The sequence below is a fragment of the Lissotriton vulgaris genome, chromosome 6 (assembly GCF_964263255.1).
Source record: "Lissotriton vulgaris chromosome 6, aLisVul1.2, whole genome shotgun sequence".
Lineage (NCBI taxonomy): Eukaryota > Metazoa > Chordata > Amphibia > Caudata > Salamandridae > Lissotriton > Lissotriton vulgaris.
Genome location: NC_141694.1, coordinates 82972185 through 82995595, shown reverse-complemented (window position 1 = coordinate 82995595; position 23411 = coordinate 82972185). Strand labels below are relative to the sequence as shown.

Below are 23411 nucleotides of genomic sequence, written 5' to 3'. Positions count from 1 at the left end.
GGGAAACGCAACTTGTACCATGGTGATGACTGGTTTTAAAAAAAATGTTTTAAGAAAACAGAACTTAGTGATTAGCGAAGTACCTTAAACCGATTTAATACTGTTTTAACAAAAGGTTTTTATTGTATATGAATTGTATGTATATATATATATATATATGAAATGTTGCTTTTATGATTTTATGTAACAAATCGATTAAAGCTAATCTGTATATATTTTAAAAACAAAAACAAAAATTAAAAAAAAATTCATGAGCAATGCCAATAGCTCTAACTTTAACAATGCCGAGACCATAGCATTGTAAATGCTTGTTTTTCCTGTTTGTATCTTTTATGTAACTCATGTAATCCTAAATCCTTATGTATCGCAACTTGTTCTTTTGTAAAGCTCTCAGACACCTTCGGGTAATGTTCGCGCTATAGAAAATCGCATTAAATAAAATAAAATAAAAAAACCACTAGGAGGAGAAACTCCGGGGACTGGTCGGTTGCTGTGACAGGAAGGGAGCGCATAACGGTAAGCTAGCTCTGCCTTGTCCGTCTTTTACGTCAGTTTGCTAAAATAGATGACTGCAGGTATCACAATAATAAGACGGCCATCTTGAACTAATGGATTTTGAGAGAAACTTCAACACGAAAACGAAAACAAATGTTGATGTTTCTTATTTAAAATTATAGAATGTACAAAAAAATAGTAAATTGATGAGTATTTTTTAACGATGTGGTGCCAAGGGTAAGACCGACTGCCAGTTCATACAGTATTTTTATGCTTAAAAAACAACAAATGTAAAAAAATTGATCAAAAACGAAATCATAATTCTATTTATAAGAAATATGGCACGCGCTTTGCTTCGTTAGATACACCGATGCATGGGTGGTAGTGGGAGAAAGTCCTTTCAAGATGGCCGGTGCCGTAGTGGACTCGGGGTGTCTGGATCCCGGAGGTGAGAGAAGTGCGCACGGCGACAGCTCGGTCGGGGTTCATGTTGGTTGTTGACACATCGGCCTGGTCGCACTCCTCCTCCCGGAGGTTTGTGTCAACAGAGCCCGGCCATGGAGAGGCCGCAGGATAAGCTGTCACGCTCGCCTCATGGTCACCTTGGCTCCCGGCACAGCCACCGCTCAGTTAACGGCTCACGGCCCCGCTCCCTGTCCCCCGATGCGCCCCGTATTTCCCGGCCCCGCTCCCCTTATGTCGCTCACCGCTCGCGGCCTCGCTCCCCTCATGGTTCCCGGCCTCGATCCCCTCATAGTCACTATGGTACCCGGCCTCGATCGCCTCATAGTCACTTTGGTTCCCGGCCTCGATCCCCTCGTAGTCACTATGGTTCCCGGCCTCGATCCCCATATGGTTCCCGGCCTCGATCCCCTCATGGTTATCGCCCTCACTCCCCACATGATTTCCGTCGCTCGCCGCCCCGTTCCCACGGCTCCCGGCCCCGCTCCCTCCATAGTCCACCTGGCTCCCGGGCTCGCTACTCCCACGTCCTCCGGTCACGGTCCCCTTACGGCCCCCATGGCCACAGGCTCAGGTCTCGTAGCCCCATGCCCCGCTCCTCTCGTAGCCCCATGCCCCGCTCCTCTCGTAGCCCCATGCCCCGCTCCTCCCGTAGCCCCCGGCTCCGCTCCTCCCGTAGCCCCAGGCTCCGCTCCTCCCGTAGCCTCCGGTCCCGCTCACCTCAAGGTTACCGTGGCTTGCGCTCAAGCTCCCCTCTCCCCCCCCTTCCGCTGCGCCCTTACATTCCCCAAGGCCCCCGGGAGCTCTCGCCCCTTGGTCTAGGGATGCGCTCCCCTCTTGGAGACCGACCCCGCTCTCCCAGTGGCCTGTATCCCTATCGCCCCCACAGCCCAGGGCCCCTCTCTCCTCTCCGTTCCCGCCATCCCCCACGGAGCCCCCGACGCCGCTCCTTCTCCCCCGGGCACCGATCCCCTCATGGCTACCTGCCCTCCCCCTCAAGGGGGCCGCCCGAAGTGGACTCCTCTCGGTGGCCTCTCACCTGCGGAGCGCGGCCACGTGACCCCGAGGACCTGCGGTACCGCCTGACCCGGCCCAGTCAGAGCAGCGACGGACAGGTAGGGCTCATGTCAACAGGTGAACTTGGTATCAGAAGCATAGTGGTTTTAACTAGCAGCCTCCGTTTTACATAGTCAACCTCAAGACCTGGATGTTCAATCAATATCTACAGGCAAGATCGATCCTACAGTGCCTGGAGACCATCATGAGTCAAACAGTTTTGTTTACAAATCCTGATTGATCAATTGTATATAGGCGATGCTGCCATGTTCATGCAAGTATGTTTTGCAGAGGCAACATTTGAGTCTCTCTAGTTATGGCTGGCAAGACGCTGTATTGGGAAACTCATTTTTATTACTTTAATCCCTCCGGTATTCAATCAATTAATCTGGGTTTTGTAGAGCGCACTACTCACCCGTTAGGGTCTTAAGGTGCAATGGGGAGGGTGTGGGCAGCTCCGTTGGGGTAATTTGAAGAGCCAGGTCTTTCCTTAATTGGTGCAGTGTTGGGCTTAGCTGGAAGTGGAGAGGGAGAGGTCTTGGCTGCAAGGTAGGAGAAGGACCTACCACCTCATCTGGTCCTTTAGAAGCGTGGGACGGTGGCTAGGTAGCGGTCAGCTGAGTGGAGGTTTCTCTTTGGGGCATGAAAGTAGAGGCGGTCGTTGAGGTATTGAGGTCCTTTGTTGTTGAGGGCCTTGTAGGCTTGTGTGACCAGCTTAAAAGTTCTTCTTTCGATGGGGAGCCAGTGGAGGTCATGTAGGTGTTGGGTGATATGGTTGTGCCGTGGGATATTCAGGATTAGTCTGGCTGCGGCGTTCTGAACGGTCTGGAGTTTGCGGCAGAGTTTTTTGTTGAATCCGGCGTAGAGGGTGATGCCGTAGTCCAGTCTCCTGGTGATGAGGACGTGAGTGACGGGGTTCTTGCATCGGAGGGGATCCACTTGAATGTTTTACGAAGTATGCAGAGGGTGTTGAAGCATGTGGAGGAGAGAGCGTTGATATGGCGATCGGGTATTGAACAGTAATCAGCCGCGGTGCGTCCATTGGGGTGTAGGGTCGTAGCCCCACTAGCCCATTGTCCCGCGGCTGCAAGGAAAATAATTTGTCGCACACTGTCTTTAAAAATATTTATCATGATCACCTGAGCGCCGTCCCGGAATCTGGGCAGCACCGACTTATCCGGGAGTCGGGGAGTGCGCTGCACGTAGGGGGCTGGACTGCTGCGCAGCTTGAGTTAAGTGACAGTCCACGCACTCACTCAGCTGCAGCAGCAGAGACAGGTACCGAGTAGCGCGCAAGTGAAGCTTGGGGCTGAAACTAGCCCGAGCATGCGCATTGGAGTTTCCCTGATAGCGAGTGACCAGGGGGGTGCTGGTTTAAGCGGCTGGCAGCCCCTGGCGTTAGAAAGGGCGAGCACCCTTAACCAATTTGGATTGCCGCACGTGGGTGGCTCAGCCCCACTGCATAATGGCCAATCACTGTCTCTGACTTCATGCAGTGATTGGCCATTTCGCGGCGCGCGGCGCTGCTGACGTTGTGGATCCGGTTCTATACTCTCTCTTTGGGGCCCTGGGACTGGGACTCGCCTCGTGGTGTGTGCGCATCAGCCAGCCTGTGCTCTCGACCCGTCGTCATCACCAGACCACTTCAGTTCAGCACTAGTCTCTTTTTTTAGTGAGTATCAGTTAGTTCTTACATAGTGTACCTCCTCAGTACTTGATATAGTTATAAGTAATTTATTGTTGAGGCGGATTGTAAAGTGCAGAATGAATGAATGAATGAATGAATGAATGAATGAAATTATTTGTAGAGCGCACAATGGCCAAACGGCTTCCTGGCGCTGAGAGCTCTAAAGAACAGAACAGACAGGGCCAGGAGGTTTAGCGGGGGTAGGCCAGGGCAAACAAGAAAGTTTTGAGCGCTTTACGGAAGTGTGAAAAAATAGGGAGTCAAAAAAGAGTCATAAAATAATGGATGGTAGGACAGACATTATGTGAGGAAAATACACTTATGGGCCTACATGCTTAGGAGACGGAAACTCTATTACGTGCGTATGACTCTTTGTACTTAATCAAAATAAATCCATTGCGGATTCCAAAGCCTGAATATGGTTTTCCCGACTTTACATAACCAATATAAATCCTCATTGATTACTTTTGCATACGTCGATCCTCTCTCAGCCTCTTCCAGAAATGTGGCCTCTATTTCCAGGCGGTGGCCAGGGAAATGTTCGCTCAACACATGACGCAAAACAGTATTTTATAGTATGTAATGCATTATTTCTGTGTGCACTGGGGAATGTATCCGGACACATGACCGCTTTGAGCCTGTCTTCAGTCCACCCCTCAGGGCCCTCACACCTCGCTATCTGCATCTTCCAGTGCCGGTCCCTCACGACCTCTCGCTTCATGCTCCTACCTTGTACAAAAACTGTGGGGTCCACCTCACCACCACCTGACTCATGTTGGGCTCTTGAACTGTTTTTACTTTCAGAAACGGGTGCCTTGCAGGTTCTAAACTTGTGCACACATATCAAACACACAGGCACACACCACAAAAGTCAGTGCACATTCGCACACATGAACAGTGTTCAAGGATATAAATGCTGCCCGGGCACGCACACACAGGCTTCTTAACACAAAATGTGCTTCATTTTCTTACTACCAACACCCTCACTGTAGATTCCACTTCTGACACTGTGTGAAGGCAGCTTTACGGATCTGCCCTGACAGAGTGCTCAAGCCAATCGAACAATAATTATAGCGTTCGCTATCCCTAGATATTGCATTCAGGAGATCCTATTTGTGCTCGGCTTTGATGCCCAGAGCCGCAGGTGAAGGGCGAAGGAGCGGCCAGAGAAAAGGCAATCGATTCAAGGCGCCGATTGGGGAAAAGAGTGCAATCTAATCTAGAACGACGACGCTGGGCCTTGTGCAGCCAGAGGCCTAAGCTGTTTGAGGAGCCGTATGACGCCGCACCTCCTTGAAACCAAATCCCGCACCCCTCCACCATGACACCTCCCAGTTCCTGCTGCCAGATGACCACAGCGTATGCGAGAATCCACTGAAGTATTTCCAGAGGGTTTCATGATGTTTAACTAATTAACTCCCCTGCTAAGCTAATTACCAAAGTGTCATTTTTGTATGTGCTCACTTTCGTAAATGCATGTGGTTCATGGGTAACCAGCAGGGGGTGGCACGCGTGGTATCGCATTGTGCTTAAACTGAGTCCCAGTCTTGTGAGGCCAGCCGGCCAGGTCTGCGCAGTGGATAAACCCCCAAAAACACTTTTGTGAAGAGGAAAGAGAACTCAGACCTCATCGTGTCTGACTCATCCTTTCCCTTTGCATTCTGGGACCCATAGTCATGTATGTATGAAGCTCAAACATGGTAACCACCACCAGAAAGCAAATGTAAAACGGAAGGCTGGATAAACTGCGGTCTGTGTTTCTACATGGCGGAATGGGTGGGGATGCAGATGTAGTGTGGCCGAGAGAGGCACAGTTATGTCCTGGCACAGTTATGATTATAGCTCCCTGTGCCTCTTGCATAGGACAATCACTCAAAAGTCAGGCACGTAAGTTAAGAGGCTGCCAGGAAAAGCAGCATCGTAAAATACAATTGTGTCTACCTTTGGGGTGAGGAGGGAGTTGTTGGGATTGGGCTGAGTATCAGAGTGCCTGATAGTAGCCTAGATGGATCGCTGTAAATTGGATTTTCCCAAGCTCAAACTGGGTGCCCTTTATTATGGCTTAGCAGAACTGCTTTGCGATGCAGAGATGTGAACGTCGAGAATGTTTTCACATGTGAACATGCAAGGCATGCAGATTGTTTATTCCCGGATAATAGTCCATTCAGCTAGATGAAGTTTTGCGTGATGCCGGAAAACATATAATTACAGCGCAAATATTTACTTCTGGCTGACGATGGTGAATGTTTTCATCAAGCATAGTGGTTTTCATAACTGTGCCATTGAATGTCTTGCCTGGTTTCATCTGATTTCTGTTTTTCACGTTCCTGACAATGTTGGGCCACATTACCCCGCCATGGATTTTAAGCTTTATTCTAATGTTTATTCTAATGTTTATTTAGGCAATAATGGTGATGTAACGAAACTGGTGCTCATGTAAAGCGCTCCGATACCCGATGTCTCGGGTCTACTTCGCTATGTAAAACAAAAAATAGAAACATCAGTTGTTGGCCTATAGTAGGTGCGTTGGCAGTCTGCCAGACTATGTTTGTGGTCCCAGTAGTGAAATACCAGCAGGCGGCAGTGCAGAAGGTTAATGTGCCTGCTGCAAATAACATATACCTGTTGCAGATCACAAAATGCATATGATGTAATAGGTCTGTGAGTCACTGCTTTTGTCAGAGAGATCCTTTTTGTTACTTGCAGTTTCTAAGTTAAAATCCTAACATACAACAGCGAGCTATTCACTGTCATCTAAGAGCTGCATGCAAACTGCAAGGAAAGAATTGGAGCGTTATGTTGTTTTCTAGTGTTTGTTCTATTTGGGGACTAAACAGATTTTACTGATCAAATGGCATATTAAGTACATTTTGTTTCACCTAAACACTATAAACTGTGTGGAAAGTCATGCGTGATAAAGTCATATACGTTCTAATGGAAACGTGGTAAAGGTAATGCGTGGTTCCCAATGCTTTATCAAGGCTGTTTCCCAACTGCTGTGCAACTTCTTCTACTCTTAGAGCTGAGATTTTCATGAAAGTCTTATAGTCTGAATTCAGCAGCGTAATAGGACGGAATGTATGAAGCTCTGTGGTTATACTGAATAAGCAGCTACCTATGTTATGCATCTATTAATGTAATAACTGCACTTTCACAATTGCTTTATTAACCTTCCTGCTTTCTCAAATTTGCTTGGAAATGCACCATTTTCTTCTCTTTTTTCAAAATTTTCTCGGGGGGGGGGGGGGAGAGAACCCCCCCCCCCCCAAACCCTCCTTATGAGGTTCAGGCTCGCTCACTCGCTACGGTGCAGTATGCAAATTAGTTTACGCTCACCACTTTCAAATGTTACCAGCCGCCCCTGACAGTAATTCTATCCAAGCATTAGAAAAACAGAACAAATACGAGTTTTGACCACATTTGCAAGTGGGGGTCGTAAGAGTCTTTCAGTTTTAACAATAATAGTTTCTATAGGCAACTGAAGCTAATAAAAAAGAACTGACTGACCAAGTCAAGTCAAATATCTTTATTCAATTGTTTGCATTTAACAATCATAAAAGTACATTTCAAAACGTATACATTTGACACAGATAAAATTGTAATAAAAAGACATTACCAAAAAGGGGGACACAAGCGGAATATGTAGTTAAAAATATGCAATTAGATAAAATGATATAACTATCAGTAGCATAATTAATTAACCTTCCATACTTTTTCTAAACTTAAGTGCTAATTTTAAAAAGCTACATACAAACATGGTACAGTCACAGTTTAGCATGTGAAGGTAATAAAGTGCTGGTCTGATTTGTGCAAAATTCAGCTGTTTAAGAAGAGGTTTTAAAAACAATTTACAAGGTACTGTATAATAAGAGCAAATGAATAAAAAGTGGGCCAGGTCTTGCGGAGACTTACTGTGGCGGCCGCTAGCTGGCAACACTTGACCTCTGTGGGCCCCACTTGGTACAGCTAGCAGTAGGTGAAACAAATCAAAACGAAACCTTGACAACAAGAAGCGTTCATAACCAGACATGGGCCAAGATAAATAGGGTTCCATTTGTAGACCGTTTTTTGTCAAAACATGCTTCCTCACACTGTCTTTCTTAAGCTCTGTCTCCTCCCTAGCTAAGTACCTAGATGACATAAAGGTGTTCTTCACATAGGCTACATCTAGTTTAGTTATTGACTCCGTGGCTAGGAAGAGATCCAGCCGTCCCATTTCAAGAAGACATTTTCTGACATATTTTATCCAGGGTATCTTATACCTCCCTTCCCACGATAGTGCTTCATGTAAGATGTTTTGGGTGAGGGGTATGTCTGCATTCAGCCAGCAATTTAGCCAGCACAGCAAGGGATTAGCAGCTATTCTGTCGCTTAAATAGGGCATACCTAATTCTTCATGAACGGAGAAATTAGCCGTTCCCCTTGGCACCCTTAATACTTGTTTTAGGAAGTTATTTTCGATAACCTCAAGATCGCCTAGGGGAACAAAACCCCATATTTCACTCCTGTAACACGCAACGGCAGTGCTTTTAGCTTGGTATAGTTCAACAGAGCAGCCACCGGGCTATTTCCCATTTTTCTTGCGAAATCTATTATCGCTGCATTTGCCTGCACTACCTCACCCTTCTTCTTTGGTACCGCAGGTGCCCACGTTAGTTGGTGGTCCAAAAGAACACCAAGGTACGAAAAGGTCTTTGTCGGTATTTTTTCACCATTTGCTGAAAAGGAGTATAACTTTCTAGAGCCTAATCCTGTCTTCATAACAAATGATTTTGAGTTATTGATACTCAGGCCTCGGGAGTTCATAAATACAAAGAAGGAGTCTAACAAGGTTTGGAGGCCAATTGCGGTTCTAGAAATTAGGACGGCATCGTCCGCGTATAGCAGGACGGGCACGCCCTTCCTTCCTATATATGGGTAGTCTGTGCCTGTTTTTAAAAGATGCTCCTCTAATTCATTAATATAAAGATTAAAAAGAAACGGGGCTAAAATGCACCCCTGCCTAACCCACGATTTATCCTAATATCCCTAGTTACTTTCATGTCCTGGGTGTAGCGGACATTTGCTCTTGTATCCGAATGAGGGTCGGCCAGAAAATTGATCAGGTTTTGCTCGACCCCCATTTTTGACAGGACATCCCAAAGCCTGCCTCTGTCAACACAATCAAAGGCGGACGATAAGTCCATAAAGGCCATGTGGACAGTACCTTTTCTGGCCATAGTATATTTGCCATTGATTAAATACAAATTCAGACACTGGGAGACCGTTGAGTGACCTGGTCTGAACCCGTATTGAGTTGGCGACATTACATTATTATCATTTGCCCATGCTACCAGCCTATTTAAAATTATACCCCCCACTACCTTAGCAACTGAGTTAATCAGGGAGATAGGCCTATAGCATACTGCACTGTTTCGGTCACCCTTCTTAAATACAGGTACTATAGTTAAAGACCCCCAAGACTTTGGGCACCCAGTTAATACTCCTGCATTAACTACTGCAGTAAGGACCGGAGCCCATAGGTGGATGTTGGATTAAAATAGGTCAGGGGGAAGGCCGTCAGGGCCAGGAGCCTTATTACAGGTTAAACCCCGAATCCCCTTCTCTACCTCCCCAACTGTAAAGCACAAAGAAACTTCCTCAGGAGTTTTAATGTCATATTCCACTTGTGGCTCATCACTTTTAAAAATTAAACTAAAATGGGAGACCCACTCTTCCTCGGGTATATTAGTGCCAAGCACTGAGTCACTAGGATCATCAAACAGTGGTTTGTTAATAATGTTCCAAAACTTTGAGCTGTTACCCAAGGTTGTAGGGTCGAGCAGAGACTCCCAGGTGCGTGCTTTTACTTCTCTTTTCCGAGATGCCAGAGTTGCCTTATATTCAGCTCGCAAGGTTTTAATGCAGGCAGAGTCCCTTGGTTTAGTCTTTAAAGCCTTTGTAAGATTTCGTCTGGCCTTGGAGCAAGCTTGGTCGAACCATCTTGGATGGCAATCAGACTGACCCTTCACTGGTACAGTTAACATTTGACCAACTCTTTGTACCACAACAGCAAAAGCAGTTAGGGTCGTTTCAGGCGATGTGGTTGGAGAAACACAAAGTCCAAGTTCGTGGCTGCAACTGGTGTTAATTGAGCTATACAGAATGTCACTGTTCACCATTGACCATTTCAGTCGGCGATTTCCATTTATCAACTTTAGAGACCCACAGCCTTTGCGCGTCTTCCGCTGCTCAAAAATACCTGCTCCCACTAAAATGGAGATAGGATTGTGGTCGCTGTGAATACTTGTTTGAATTGTAAAGTCAGAGGCTAGATTTGCAAGGTCAATGGAAAGTAAAATGTGATCTATGTAGGAACCAAGACCAGAGCCTTTATAAGTGGGAACATCAAAGACGTGAGAATCCGCCGTCATGGACATAGCAACAGTTAGGTTCATATCATCAATTAGGTTATTGACATGCGTGCCACGCATGGAGTGATCAAAGTGGAAACCTGACCTGTTATTACAACCTAGGGAGCCCATGTATGTCACTTCTGGATTACCACAGGGATGCGCATTAAAGTCACCAGCAATTAATATATTTCGGGGCAAACTCGCCACTTTGACTTTCAGAAAGTTGTGTAACTGAAGGATATTGCACTCCCCTTGTAGAGTTACTGCATTGTAGAAGTTGACCAGGGTAAGTGCCCTTTTACCCCTCCTAAGCTCCAAAACTTGAATGTTTCTATTTTCAGGTTGTCTATTGGTGACCTGGCAAATAAGAGCAGGGCTAATGTATGTTACCAGGCCCCCCTTTGATCTGCCACTGTTCGACGGGGCTGCTGGTGAAAAAAAGCTCTGGTAGCCCTCAATATGAACATTTTTTTCTTCCAGCCACGTTTCTTGAAAACACAGTACAGTATAGTTCCTTATATATGCCACCCAGGTTGGATCCTTTACCTTAGCAGCCAGTCCAGCTATGTTCCAAGATAGACATTTTATGATGCTAGGTGCCTCATAGCCTGATCCTATTTCCTGGGCCAAGTTTGAGGGCGAAGATGGAACTTGATTGCCTCGGCCTGTCACTACAACTGCATGCGCTTCGCTGATGGGAAGCGGGTGATTGACCTCAGTGAGGGCAGGGCTGTAAACTTTAGTGATGGGATGTGATGAAATAAACTCGTTTTGTAAGAGCGGGCTCTCAAGACAGTGTGCTAGAGGCTCTGCAGGTTATGTCTAACTCTAGTGTGGAGACTGGTGCACTCGCTGGATTAACGCTTTTTATTATATTAGGTGGCGCTACCCATTGCGAAGAGTCAGAATGGGCAGGTAGGGGCGAGAGTGCTGTTAGTCAGTCAATCTCATCCAGGTAATCTTGAGCATAAAAGGCATCAAATCTATTTGAGATGGGAACCCCATATTGCATGTTTAAATGATATGGGTATGAGTAATCTCGTTGATGTATATGGGGTAAAAACTCCCTTCTCTCGTGAAATGTTGAGAGATAGTTTTTAGGCCTACTCTCCCATAGTGGTTCCTGCCTTTTGGTGTGTAAGATCCGTTGTGATGACCTGGCCATGGTGCCATGGAGTTACCCTTGGTTGATAGTGGACTGATGGCTCAAGCATCCCCCCCTGTCCGTGGAACGACTGGGGTTGTACTTTATTTGGGCCAGAAACATTAGAAGGGTAGAAATAGCTTAGATCCATCGTACGGATCAGGCTATTTGTCAAGCCACCCCTCCAGCTGCTAATAAAACTAGCCACGCGACTATCCCTAAAATTAACCACAATACAGTCGCCCTCGGTCGATTTAAATCTAGTGCCCACCCAGTCTACACTCCTCGCGTGGGAAATTTGACCGTTTATATCATGGGGAATCGGTCTGTGTGTGGACAGCCAATGGCTCACCTTATTTTTTAATTCCTCTTGGGTCTCTGACCTCTCCCCGACTAGTTTGGGTACAACAATCATAACAATGGTGTATGGGTTGGATTCAGGAGGGAGGTTTATATGAAGGGGTCTTTTAGCTGCCGCAGATTTTAACAGTTCATCCCCTACTGTATTTGTAGTTGTGATCAGGTTTGGGGTTTTGGTATGGCGCAGGGGCTCTGTATCAGCTTTAACTAGCTCGGCAGGGGAACCCTCAGCGGCCCATTCGCTTTAATCATTTTCAATTACAGGCAAGATTGGGACACTGCTCGGGATTGTAGCCACTATCAATGGTGTATTGTCATCTGCGTGTGGATTTGTTACTAATTTAGTAGGGGCTGTATCACCCTGACAATGGAGGAGAGGCTGTTTGATGGCAGCATTTTGTGTAACTTTCTTGGCCCTCGCATTTTTGGTGCTAGTTGAATTAAGAGAGTTACTTGCCGGTATGAAAGTGGTAGCCGAGTTTGGTGCTTTCAATATTTTTAACAAGCTGGTAGATTCATCGTTTTGGGCCCTCTCAAATTTCCCTAATGCCTTCTCAATGTTGATGACTCTCTCGCTGATAGGCAACAAAAGAGACCTAACTAGGGTTTCTATTTTACTCAGGAGGGATTTATTCGTTGTCGGTAACTGGTCTGTCTGGCTTGTCTGGTGTATTACCATATTTGTGTGCACAGCCCGCTTTTCGTTTAAAAGTGGTTCTAGACCTTGGCTAGATGGTGGTAGGCCCGGGATTGCTATTTTTGTGGCAAGTTTAGCCAGTCTAAAGTTTGACCAGATATCCTTGACTGAGTGTTTCTGTTTGGCTATTGGGCGATACATTTTCCTCGTTAAAGATTTTGTTTTGCATTTTTTCCCACAGCGCCGATTTACATTTGATGTAACATGACTTTCTCCAGGGGCAGGTTGTGTTATAGGCGATAAACCCCCCAAGGGTACATCCCCTGGGACTGGAGAGGCTGTGGGCGGAAAACGTATATTATCCCCGTGATTGCAGGTCAGCATAGAACTACTATCCCTGCTGTTACCTATAGAAGGTGTAAACAGATCTGATGGTATGTTGTCTCTAGTTTGAGAGCTTGGGAGCCCCATAAACGATTGCATTAGTATGGACTCTTGGGAATTCATTGTGTTGTCCATGATGTTAATGTTATCGGTGGTATGCAATGAAAGATCAGGAAAGCACAAATCTGGAGTTAATGAAAGGCGTCTCTCTGTATCTTGTATGGCATCCGCCACTACGCCAATCGTTTTCTGGATCATGAGATCAATAGCAGTTAAAGATGGTAGTGGCGTGTTGGAGACATTTTTAGTTCTTGTCGTAGATCTCGTGGCCACAGGGGTTTTCCTAGCTTTAGACATCCTTTTACTTGGAATAGTGTGTAGTATGTACTAGGTTACGCCTTGATTATCAACTATACTGCAAAATAAACAGAGTTCACCTTGGATGTTGTATGCGGCAGAAGATGTCAGGGGGGTGGCCCGTCCCGTCCTCTTCGGTCCCCTGAGGGCCACAGAGGGCCCGCCCTTTGCCCGGGCTTAGCCCGGCGCGGCCCCGCGCGCTCCCGCGACTAGGGAGGTGAAGGCCGTTTTTAGGCACCTCCTGGCGCGCTCCGCCTCAATGCGACTTCCGGTCGCGGAGGCCTCTGATAGATGTAGTGACACACTCCCCCACACTGTGGCAGCACAGGTAGAGAGAGGCTGCGGCGGGGGGTTGTGGCAGGCAGCGATGGAGCAGCGGTGAAGGCAGCAGTGCCGGCGGCTCAACAAGGGCTCCCAGGCAGGTAAGGCGAGGATTATCTACACGCTGGAAAGAGTCTATGCGAGCACCCGCTCCTCAGCTGGTGAAGGCCGTTTTTAAGCACCTCCTGGCGCGCTCCGCCTCACCGCTACTTCCGGTCGCGGAGGCCTCTGGTAGATGTAGTGACACACTCCCCCACACTGCGGCAGCACAGGTAGAGAGAGGCTGCGGCGGGGGGAGGTGGCAGGCAGCGATGGAGCCGCGGTGAAGGCAGCAGTGCCGGCGGCTCAACAAGGGCTCCCAGGCAGGTAAGGCGAGGATTATCTACACGCTGGAAAGAGTCTATGCAAGCACTGACTGACCAAATTTGGCAGACACTTTTTATTTAGGTGTCGGTTGTAGCATCAATCAGGAAATCTGCAACATTGATTTTTTTTTTTTTACTAAGTTGAGCAATGGCTGAATCTTTCCAATGGGGAAGAAGTGTTTTATGATCTATAACTTTATAGATACATAAAATAATCACAGGAAGGGTCAACAACTTTTAAAGTTTTGCCATTTATTGCCCTAGAGCCTGTAATTCATATTAAGTAAACTTTTTTAATGTTCCTGTTGACGCTTCACCCATTATTAACCCGTTTGTTGCTTTCAACGTTCTGCGCCAGTGCTGAACGTTCAAAGAAACGGGTGCGGCCGCGTCGGCCAACGGACGTGCACAGCACTGGCAAGGTAGTGCTCGTGATGACCGTTGGCCGACGACAGCACTAAAGGGGTTAATTAAGGAGTGCCGATTAGCTGGAAAGGGAGAATTCTGAACTTTAACGATAATTTAAAACTATAAAGAAAACTTGCACAAAAAGGCTTTCTAGTTCTCCATATTTGTAGATTTATTGAAATAAGAGCATCATTAAAGAAAGGAAAAGTTAAATATTAAAAGGAATTAGCATAAACCAAAACAATAATAAATACAATGTGCCTTTAAGAAGTGATACAAGACAGACACAGATTTGCTGTAACAATCAGTCATATTAGTAATAGTAAACAATATATAGGCCTAAATACCCAAAGGACCACAAATATCTAGCACTTTCCTACATTAAGTAAAAGCAGAACCGAAATGATACTTTTGCAGTGAACCTGTCGGCTATTAATGTAAAGACGACTCTATCATGTACATTATTTTCATGGCCTAGCAGCAGTGCATATAATTTGCTGCACAGAAGAAATCATACATTATATTGATACAAAACACAAGAAAAACAATTAACTTCTTTTGCAGATAAATAACATCGACATGTTAATGATGTCACCGCTAAGCGGCCTTGCAGTGTTCTAACACCGTTACATCCTTTCTGGGGAAACTAGTGAAATGTTATTTTGTTAGATGCATATTTAGAGTAAGATTTGTAGGTGAATCAAAAATGATTTTCTTCAAGCAAAATGAAACCTGTTCGTGCATAACTCTTTAACACCATAATGAACATGCATTCTTTTATATTGTAGCCTCTGTAATGACATTATCAGATTCAACCCCACTATTTAAATTCTGTCATCATTCATTGAAGGATTTTCCCTCTGAAACGCTCTCATATCAATGTTCTTGTTTTTGTTCCTCAAAAGCAATGTTTTATTGTGATTCGTCTTTGTCTGCTTCTTGTTAGTGCAATCACATCTAAACACCTACTAAACTATTTCACAAAACTTGAACAGTAGGGCAGCACTACATACTACTATTACTATTAATAGCATTGAAACTAATATTTCTTAGTATATCTTTACTTAATCCATTAATCAATGAACCTTTCTTTTCTGAGATTCCAGGTTCTCCTAATGGGTGAACGGAACCTCAGTCTCAATGTTAAGGTTATCAATATATGTTTCAATACTCCAACTATTATCTGGGATATAAGTGCAGTACAGAGTTTTCACAACATGACAGACAACGCAATCTTAAACATGTTCTGTTTTGTCATCCATCTAATCACAAACATTCTAATTTTAACTAAAGCTCCTGCTCTGCTAAACGGGCAACTAAAGAAGACCATTTTTGAATCTTCGCATCATTAAAGTTAAAAAGTTTTCAGTATTTTCTCTACCCCATGCAACACTACTAAAGGCTGGCAACTCAGGTGCACCATGTTTGAGGCAACCCAGAGTTGAGCACTTCCATTGGGAAACCTTTCATCTCCAGGCTACGATCCAGATGCCTTTTGCTACACTATTGACATTTGAGTCCTCCTTTAAAAGGGTCGCTTTCTCTGCACTTATAGCAGCTACATCATCCGATGATTCCTCTCGGACAGAAAATTCACTGCCAGAGTCTTGGATCTCCTCCTCTACGTCAGATGCAGAGTCAGTCTCAGAACCTTGTCGTAGGAAGATTCAAAAAGCAACCAACCAACCTGCTGAGCGGTCAGCTTGCAGTTAACCATACACCCTATTAATAAAAGTAACGCAACAAATAAGCCAATAATAAACAACACTGTATAAAATAAGTGATAGACAAAGTGTGGCTTTATCAAACAGACAGTAAAACTACTGGTGTATAGTAATCTGGAAGGAAAAGTCAATCAATACAAAGCACATCATGACCTGTAGCTCAAAAATGATACCACTCACTTGCCAGAGACCGCTAGACTCTGCACAGACACAGCAGGCAACAACAATATCCCAGTAGAAAGGAAAAACAAAAGAAAATTGCACACAAGACAACGCACTACACATCTTGCTCAGTCAGAGGACTATTTGACACACAATAAAACAGAAGCTAAATATGCTGCTATTATTGCATCATAAAAAAACACATTCATGCAGGGCAGTGCTACTCATATGAAGTAAACTGTACAAAAAACGTTTTCTTACCAAGCACATGCAACTACACAAACTGAAAGCAGGAGTAGCCACCTAGGAAATTAAAAGCTTTGCCCTAGTATAAAAATGAGAAATAAAACATTACGCTCACTAATGCAAATAATGACAAGAAATAAAACAGTTAACATAAAACACTATCAAGTTTGACCTTTGGAGCAGATCAGCATCTCAAAGTCCAAGCTGCTCCCAATGGGGCTTCAAAAAAACAGACAAGAAATTGCCACACTGTAGGGAGTCACCCTCACCTCAACCAAACAACACTTAACACACACCACCATCCAAATGCCAACCACACACCAACCAGAAGCGAGTCTACACACACCGCTAGCTAAATCCCCAGTCCAAACCCAATATCGACAAACGCCAGTCCTCACACACTGCCAGCCAAATGCCAGTATGCACACAGCCAGCCAAACGCCGGTACACACAGACTGTCAGTCAAACTCCAGTTCTCACACACACACACACAGAAACTTTCCCTGGTGTTTAGTGGTTTAAAAAATATGGCTCATCACCCCCAAGGGAAGGGGGGTGGGGCAGAAAACGTCCAACATATTCTCCCCATAATAGGAAACGACCCTTGCCCAAGGGGCCGCTCCCAACATATAAATAAGAAAATTCTTGGTGTCTAGTGGCTTCCCCCCCCCCCCCCCCCCCCCCCCTCCTTGGTGGCAGATAGGCCTGAAAATATGGCCAGCAGCCAAACTATTGTCCCTATAATAGAGGATGACCCTCGCCCAAGCCACTGCTCTCCAACATATATACAATTAAAACTTTGTTGCCTAAAAGCAAGGCCGGTCTGTCCTCTGGTAGGAGACGTAAAACTGGCAAAACAATCCCCAAATTATTGGGAAGTGACCTTTGCATTGAGGCCACTCCTCTACACCAAATCTACACTTATATAAATACCTAGTGCTAGTGGCTGCATTTCTGCTGTCTGATCGTGGCTCCCTTCCGCGATTGCACTGCTGGAATGCACTGCAAAGAGAGAACGGCGGAAAGGGAAAAACTCCTTCCCTGCGCATCTTTGCTGTCCCTATCTCTCCCAGGAGGGGAAATTCTGGTTTTCTCGGACATGCTGAGCAAATGGCTTCCATCACATCCCCGGAAATGCCATCAGGTTACCAGGGTAGGGGTTGTGGATGGCAGTGGAAGCGCTTCAGCTGCTATCCCTGCGGGTAGCATGTTGAGAGACTTCCCATGTTGGAGTTCTAGGGCATCCCCAGTGTGTGGATGCTTGGACGGACGGCTTGGACCTGTTTTCAGCAGATGCCCACCGTTGCTGAGGATGGTTCCAAGCCGTCCTTAGCACACAAAGCAGGCCTGTCAAAATCTACTCGCCAACTCGCAGTTGCGATTAAACTTTTTTCAGGTTGAGCTATTTTTAGCACCTACTAGTCTCATCAAGGAAACTTAGGCTGGAAATAACAGGTGTTCTATTCATTCAGAAAGTGAATGAGCAATAAAGATGCCATTAAATCTTGTTTTTATCTTGATACATTTGCTGTCTGTTCACTGAACTCGGTCATGTCATTTTGTCTTTTAACAAATTGCTGCTTGGAAAAAGTTTTATTTTTCATTCTCTTACAATAGTTAGAGAAAATAACTGACATCTTCAGACAGCTCACTTGACAAAAACCTCTAACACACAGTATTTAAATAGCCTGTAAATTAATATTACAAATGTTTCACATTTTTCAGGTCTTACAAAAGCCCATTTTTTTGTAATTAAAAAGTGTGATGCAAACAGAGTTTAATAGTAGCAAAACAAACCAGAACACTTGCAGATATTTGAAGAAACTCTATTTCTAAACATTGTTTGTACAGTATATAGTTTCATCAGTAAAGCTGCATGTCCATGGGAAAGTTTGTGGCCATTTTTTTTTATTTCAAATCATTTTTATTAATGAAAAGGGAAACAAAGAAAGAAAATACAATAAAGCTTCCAGTGCATAGATCAAGACAAAAACAGTGTTCGAAAACAATACACAAATCCAACTGAAATTAAATTATAAGCTTGTCCGGTAATGTCTGTAAATGGAGTTGCATGGGAATAATGACAATGATTAATTAATTGACTAAAAACAAAAGAAGTACAGTTACATGACAATTCCAGCATACGATAATCAGGTCAGTCACAGAGTTTCGCATTTCGAAGGGATATAATACCAATCGGTACCTCACGGGGGATCAAAGCGGAAGGAGGATTCGTCGAGTAATTTCCAGAGTCTACTATTGGAAGGTCGCCAGGTAGCCGATTGTAGCGCTGGGTTATCTGCTCCTCTCTGGAAGGAGAGCCACACCTGCCATATCTTAAAACTAATTTCTGATGCATTCTTCCATTTGCACAAAATCACCTTACATGCCAGTGTTAACATCAAGTCCAAAAGTTGGCGATCTTGTGGGCTAGGTAATTGTGGTTCGAGGGCCCCTAATACAACATAAATAAATTCCCTCACTGGCTTCAGGTGGAATACGCATTGAATGCAGTCGAAAATCTTATCCCAATAAGCCTGTAGAGAGGGACCGTAAAAGAGCATATGGGCGAGATCACCTTCCCCTAATTCACAATTTCAGCATGTGGGGGGATCTCTCAATTGGCACTTAAAAAGACAATTGGGAGTCCAGAACGCCCTGTTTAATAGCATATATTTTGTCTAGGACAAGATTGGCGACACCTTATTGGTTAAAGCGGTTCGGTGGATCATATCCCAGTCAAAGCCTATCCCAGTGGAATTGGGCTCTGATTCCCATTTTAGTTCAGTCTGCCTGTGGGAGTTCTTGGGCAGAGGGAGTAGTAGCTTATATACTCTGGAGACTAAGTGTCCAGCAGACACGAGGTGTGGAAGGTTGGACACGAGCCATGGTGTATGTGTGACAAGGCCCCGGGTAGATATGATGGTTTTCAGTTTCAGGAAATCGTAGAAATCCATGGGTGTTAGGTCATATGTTGTCTGTAAATTTGAAAAGGGAAGGGACTGAGTCCCGTCGTATAGATCGGTTACCATGTTAATACCTTTTGTGGCCCAGGATTCCCAGTAGAGGGTTTTGCCATTTAGTTTAAAATAAGGGTTTCTCCAGAGAGCCACAAACGTTGACTTTTTAATTGTTAAGTTGGTTTTGTGGGACTGATCTAACCTTAACAGGGCCCTCCTTGTGTTCAACATAATATATTTAAAGTGGGGTAAGTGTGATAGATCCATGGTTAGCAGGGCCGGGAGAGGCGCATGGGCGATGATAGATTTTTCAATATCCAACCACATTGGCGTATAGGATGGTGAGTTTATCAGCCATTGTGCTCCCTGTTTGCAGAGAAAAGCTGTCTGGTAAGGCCTGAACGCGGGAAGACCCAGGCCGCCCTTTTCTTTTGCTAACTGTAGCTTCTTCAGTGATACCCTGGCTCTTTTACCTTGCCACAGGAATCCGCCAAACAGCTTGTTCACCTTGTTAATGAATTCATCAGTAAATGTCATAGGAAGCATGCTGGCCAAATAATTCACCAACGGGGTGCACATCATCTTAAGGGTCTCTGCTCTGCCCCACCATGAAAGGAATTTAGGTGACCATCCTTCTAGAAGGGAAGAGATCTTTTTTAGGGTAAGCTCCTCATTAATTTTTAATGTGGAGATCAGGTCTTTGTCAAAGTCGAGACTCCGATATTTAAAACATTTTGGTTGCCAGGTTAGGCCAGAGTCTCCAAGGATATCTTTATTGCCTATATTGTTAAGGAGTTTGACTTCCGTTTTGTCCTTATTCAGTTTGTAACCTGAGACCCGGGAAAACTCATCAATAGTTGTCATCAGGGCGGGTATTGCTTCACCAGCTCTCTCCGACATGATTAGTACATCATCTGCATATGCCGTGAGTTTTACATTACACCCTTGGAATGGAATACCAGCAATTGCGTCATTATGTCTAATGTGGTAGAGAAATGGCTCGATCGCCAGTAAAAATAAAGAAGGCGATAGAGGACACCCTTGCCTTGTACCTTGCTTCAACTGCAAAGGGAATGAGAAAGAGCCACCCGCCCTAACTTTAGCCGTTGGACAAGAGTAGAGGGACACTACTAATTTCGTAAAGGTCGTCCCCAGGTTGAATTTGCGTAGTACCGCCTCCACGAAAGACCAGTCCACTTTGTCGAAGGCCTTCTCGGCGGCTAAAGTTATTGCCGCAGTGGGTGTGTCAAGGAGTTTAGCTTTTTCCAAAACATGTGCCAGAACCCTAGTATTATATGAAGTGGGGTTGTGGGGTGCACTCCTGTTTTTCGTGGTTATAACTTTTTGATATAATTATCTTTGTTTTAATTGGTGTGCTGGAAGGGGAGGAGAGGCCAATCTCCGCAAAAACAAAGTGGAATAGTACTAGTGACTGTCGTCATTAGACCCTGTCCGCACTACCTATGGCTGAAATCCATCTGCCTTTATAATCCAATAAGTAAGCTTTGTTTGTATTTTCCAAATCAAGTTTATTCTTTTGGTTTTCCAGATTTTCTCAAAACTCATTAATTTCAGTTTTTTCAAAATGATACTTTTTCGTGCAATTCTTGTTGAACTTCAAATCATTGATCTGATTCACATAACACGTTCATAAATCATATGAAATAATATTTTTTCACTCCCAATGCATTTCGGGATGGTATCCCTTCGTCAGGGGCACATATTGTGGATGTCCAAAGTTCTTCGTGAAGAAACCGCTCCTGTAATTTCAACTGTTGCAAAATCTTGAAATTCGTGAAGAATCTTATACGATTTTAGATGATAGCGTCCTCCTAATTGTGCTTGGATCGATAAAAAAGCTCGTGCGATGTATCTCTCCAATACACTCGTCACGCGGTAGCTTGTCTACTGGACACTATATAGCTGTACGTCCCTTTTCCTCGAAGCTGACAACTGGATGTTGAAAAGACTATCAGAAAGCTGGGGTTCCTTTTTGCTGTGTTGCTTTTCGCAGATCGATTTCAAGCTTGGTGTATGTAGGAGCTGGACTCTAATGACGATATGTTATTGGTTGACACGAAAGCCGTTTAGATTTTACAACCGTTGCTGCTAACTGATGTTAATTAAGTTTTCAGATTAGAAAAATGTCGGCAATAATCTTTGATGACGGTATATTCTTGGCTAGTACGGGTGCCATTTGGGTGTAACAACTGTTACCAACAACTTCTGTTTATGAGGCTTTCAAGTTTAGAAATGTCGAAGCTGGTCTGAGTTAGCGGTATGTGCTTGGCTGTCACAAGTGCCGTATCGATATAACAATCGTTGCCGACTGCTTCTAGTTTTGAGGCTTGTCAAAACTCTGTTCGCTATGTGTTTGCTTCTTGAAAGTTGACATCCTAAACCGCGGGAAACGGGAAGGGGTCCTCCGTCAGAAAGACCAGTCCACTTTGTCGAAGGCCTTCTCGGCGGCTAAAGTTATTGCCGCAGTGGGTGTGTCAAGGAGTTTAGCTTTTTCCAAAACATGTGCCAGAACCCTAGTATTGTCACTTGATAGTCTATTCTTCAGAAACCCTGCTTGGGAAGGGTGGATCAATTTTGTGAGAACTCGTTGGAGAGGAGTGGAAAGGATCATTGCCAAAAGTTTACAATCAAGGTTAATGAGGGAAATGGGCCTGTAGTTCTTTGGGAGAGAAGGATCTTTACCATCTTTTGGGAGAACAGCTATTATAGCTTCGGACAGGGTTCCTTTAACTTCACCAGTGACGTTTATTTTTTTCTCGAAACAGATGTAGAAGGGGATCTACTAACAGGGAGGGAAATGTCTTAAAATAACGTCCAGTGAACCCATCAGGGCCGGGGGCCCTGCCGCATTTCAAAGATTTAATCGCTTGCTCTATTTCAGTAACTGTGATCGCTGAGCTAAGTCGCAATTGCTCCTCAGAGGAAAGCTTGGGGAGGTCACATTTGTTTAAATAGTCCTGAATTTTATCTTCTTCTACAGAGGCGTTTTTGGCATATAGAGTTTCATAGAAATCTTTAAATACCTCCGCTATCTTGTCTGGCTCTGAATGGGCGACCCCTGACGTGTCCTTGACGATATTAATTGTGTTTTTTTTAACCTTGAATTTCAAATATGCGGCCAAGCTCTTACCAGCCTTATTTGGAGTCGCACAGTTTAAACCTTCTTCTTCTATCTAGCCAAACCCCAGCCCTTTGGCTCACTATTTTATTATATTCATATTTTTTGTTAGCCAATGTATTTAATATCATGTCACCCCTGATTATCCGGTGTTTATGTTCCAGGTCCGAGATTTCCCGTTCCAAAATTTCTAACTTCATGTTATGATCTTTATTCATTGCTGATCTAATTTTGATACATACACCCCTAACAGGGCTTCCCAGCGGATGAGATCGGAGGTATCTCCCCTCTTATTGATTTCCAGATATGAGTTAATAGCAGATTGAATGGTAATTCGGTGTTGCTCTTTGTCTAATATTTCGTCGTTCAGGCGCCACGACGTTTGACGGGGTAAGGTCTTTACGTTGGAAATGGATAGGGAAATGCAGGAGTGATCGGATATTACTCTTGGTTCTATTGAGGTATCTCTATCCTAGGGACCCCATTCTGTGTTATAAGAATATAGTCTATTCGTGAATACGAGTCGTGAGGAGCGGAATAGAATGTATAATCTCTGTCTGTGGGATTCTGCAATTTCCACGCATCAATGAGATGGAAGCGTTTGCATAGGTTAATAAAAGCTTTGTGATTTGCTCGGTCTGAATGGACATCGGGAGTCCCTATCTAGGATAGGGTCCATGGGAAAGTTGAAGTCTGCAGCTAATATATGTACGGCCGAGTCTAGTATGGTCTCAATTTGTTTAGCCAAGTCCTCCCAAAATTTTAAATCGTTAGTGTTGAGGCCGTAAACATTTGTTATATAGAATTCTGTGTTATCCTACTAAGTTTAGCTGTGACCCACCTCCCTTTATCATCTGTGGTGGACGAGAGGAGTTCAATTTTTGACTTTTTCGCTAGTAGTATTAATACCCCATTCTTCTTACCCACTGCGTCTGACCCTACAACCTCAGAATAATATTTATTCCTCAATGTATAAAATTGTTTAACATCAATTTTAGTCTCCTGCAGCAGGGCAATGTCCCCTCGCTGTCTACGCAGGTAGTCTAGTATCTTTTGCCTCTTGATGGGCTGGTTCAGACCGTTCACATTCAGGGACAGTATTTTCAATT

General features: G+C 44.6%; 1 protein-coding gene across 3 annotated transcripts in view; it reads left to right on the top strand.

Annotated features, from left to right (window-relative positions):
- The first annotated feature begins 973 nt into the window (after window positions 1–973).
- LOC147706831 (zinc finger protein 318-like) overlaps window positions 974–23411 on the top strand; it is a 456333-nt gene continuing 433895 nt past the window's right edge. For all 3 annotated transcript variants that reach the window (XM_086925966.1, XM_086925968.1, XM_086925967.1), the window contains exon 1: window positions 974–2072. In XM_086925966.1, the coding sequence (XP_086782092.1) occupies window positions 1053–2072 (1020 nt within the window). In that variant the 5' untranslated portion in view covers window positions 974–1052. The remainder of the gene's footprint in view (window positions 2073–23411) is intronic.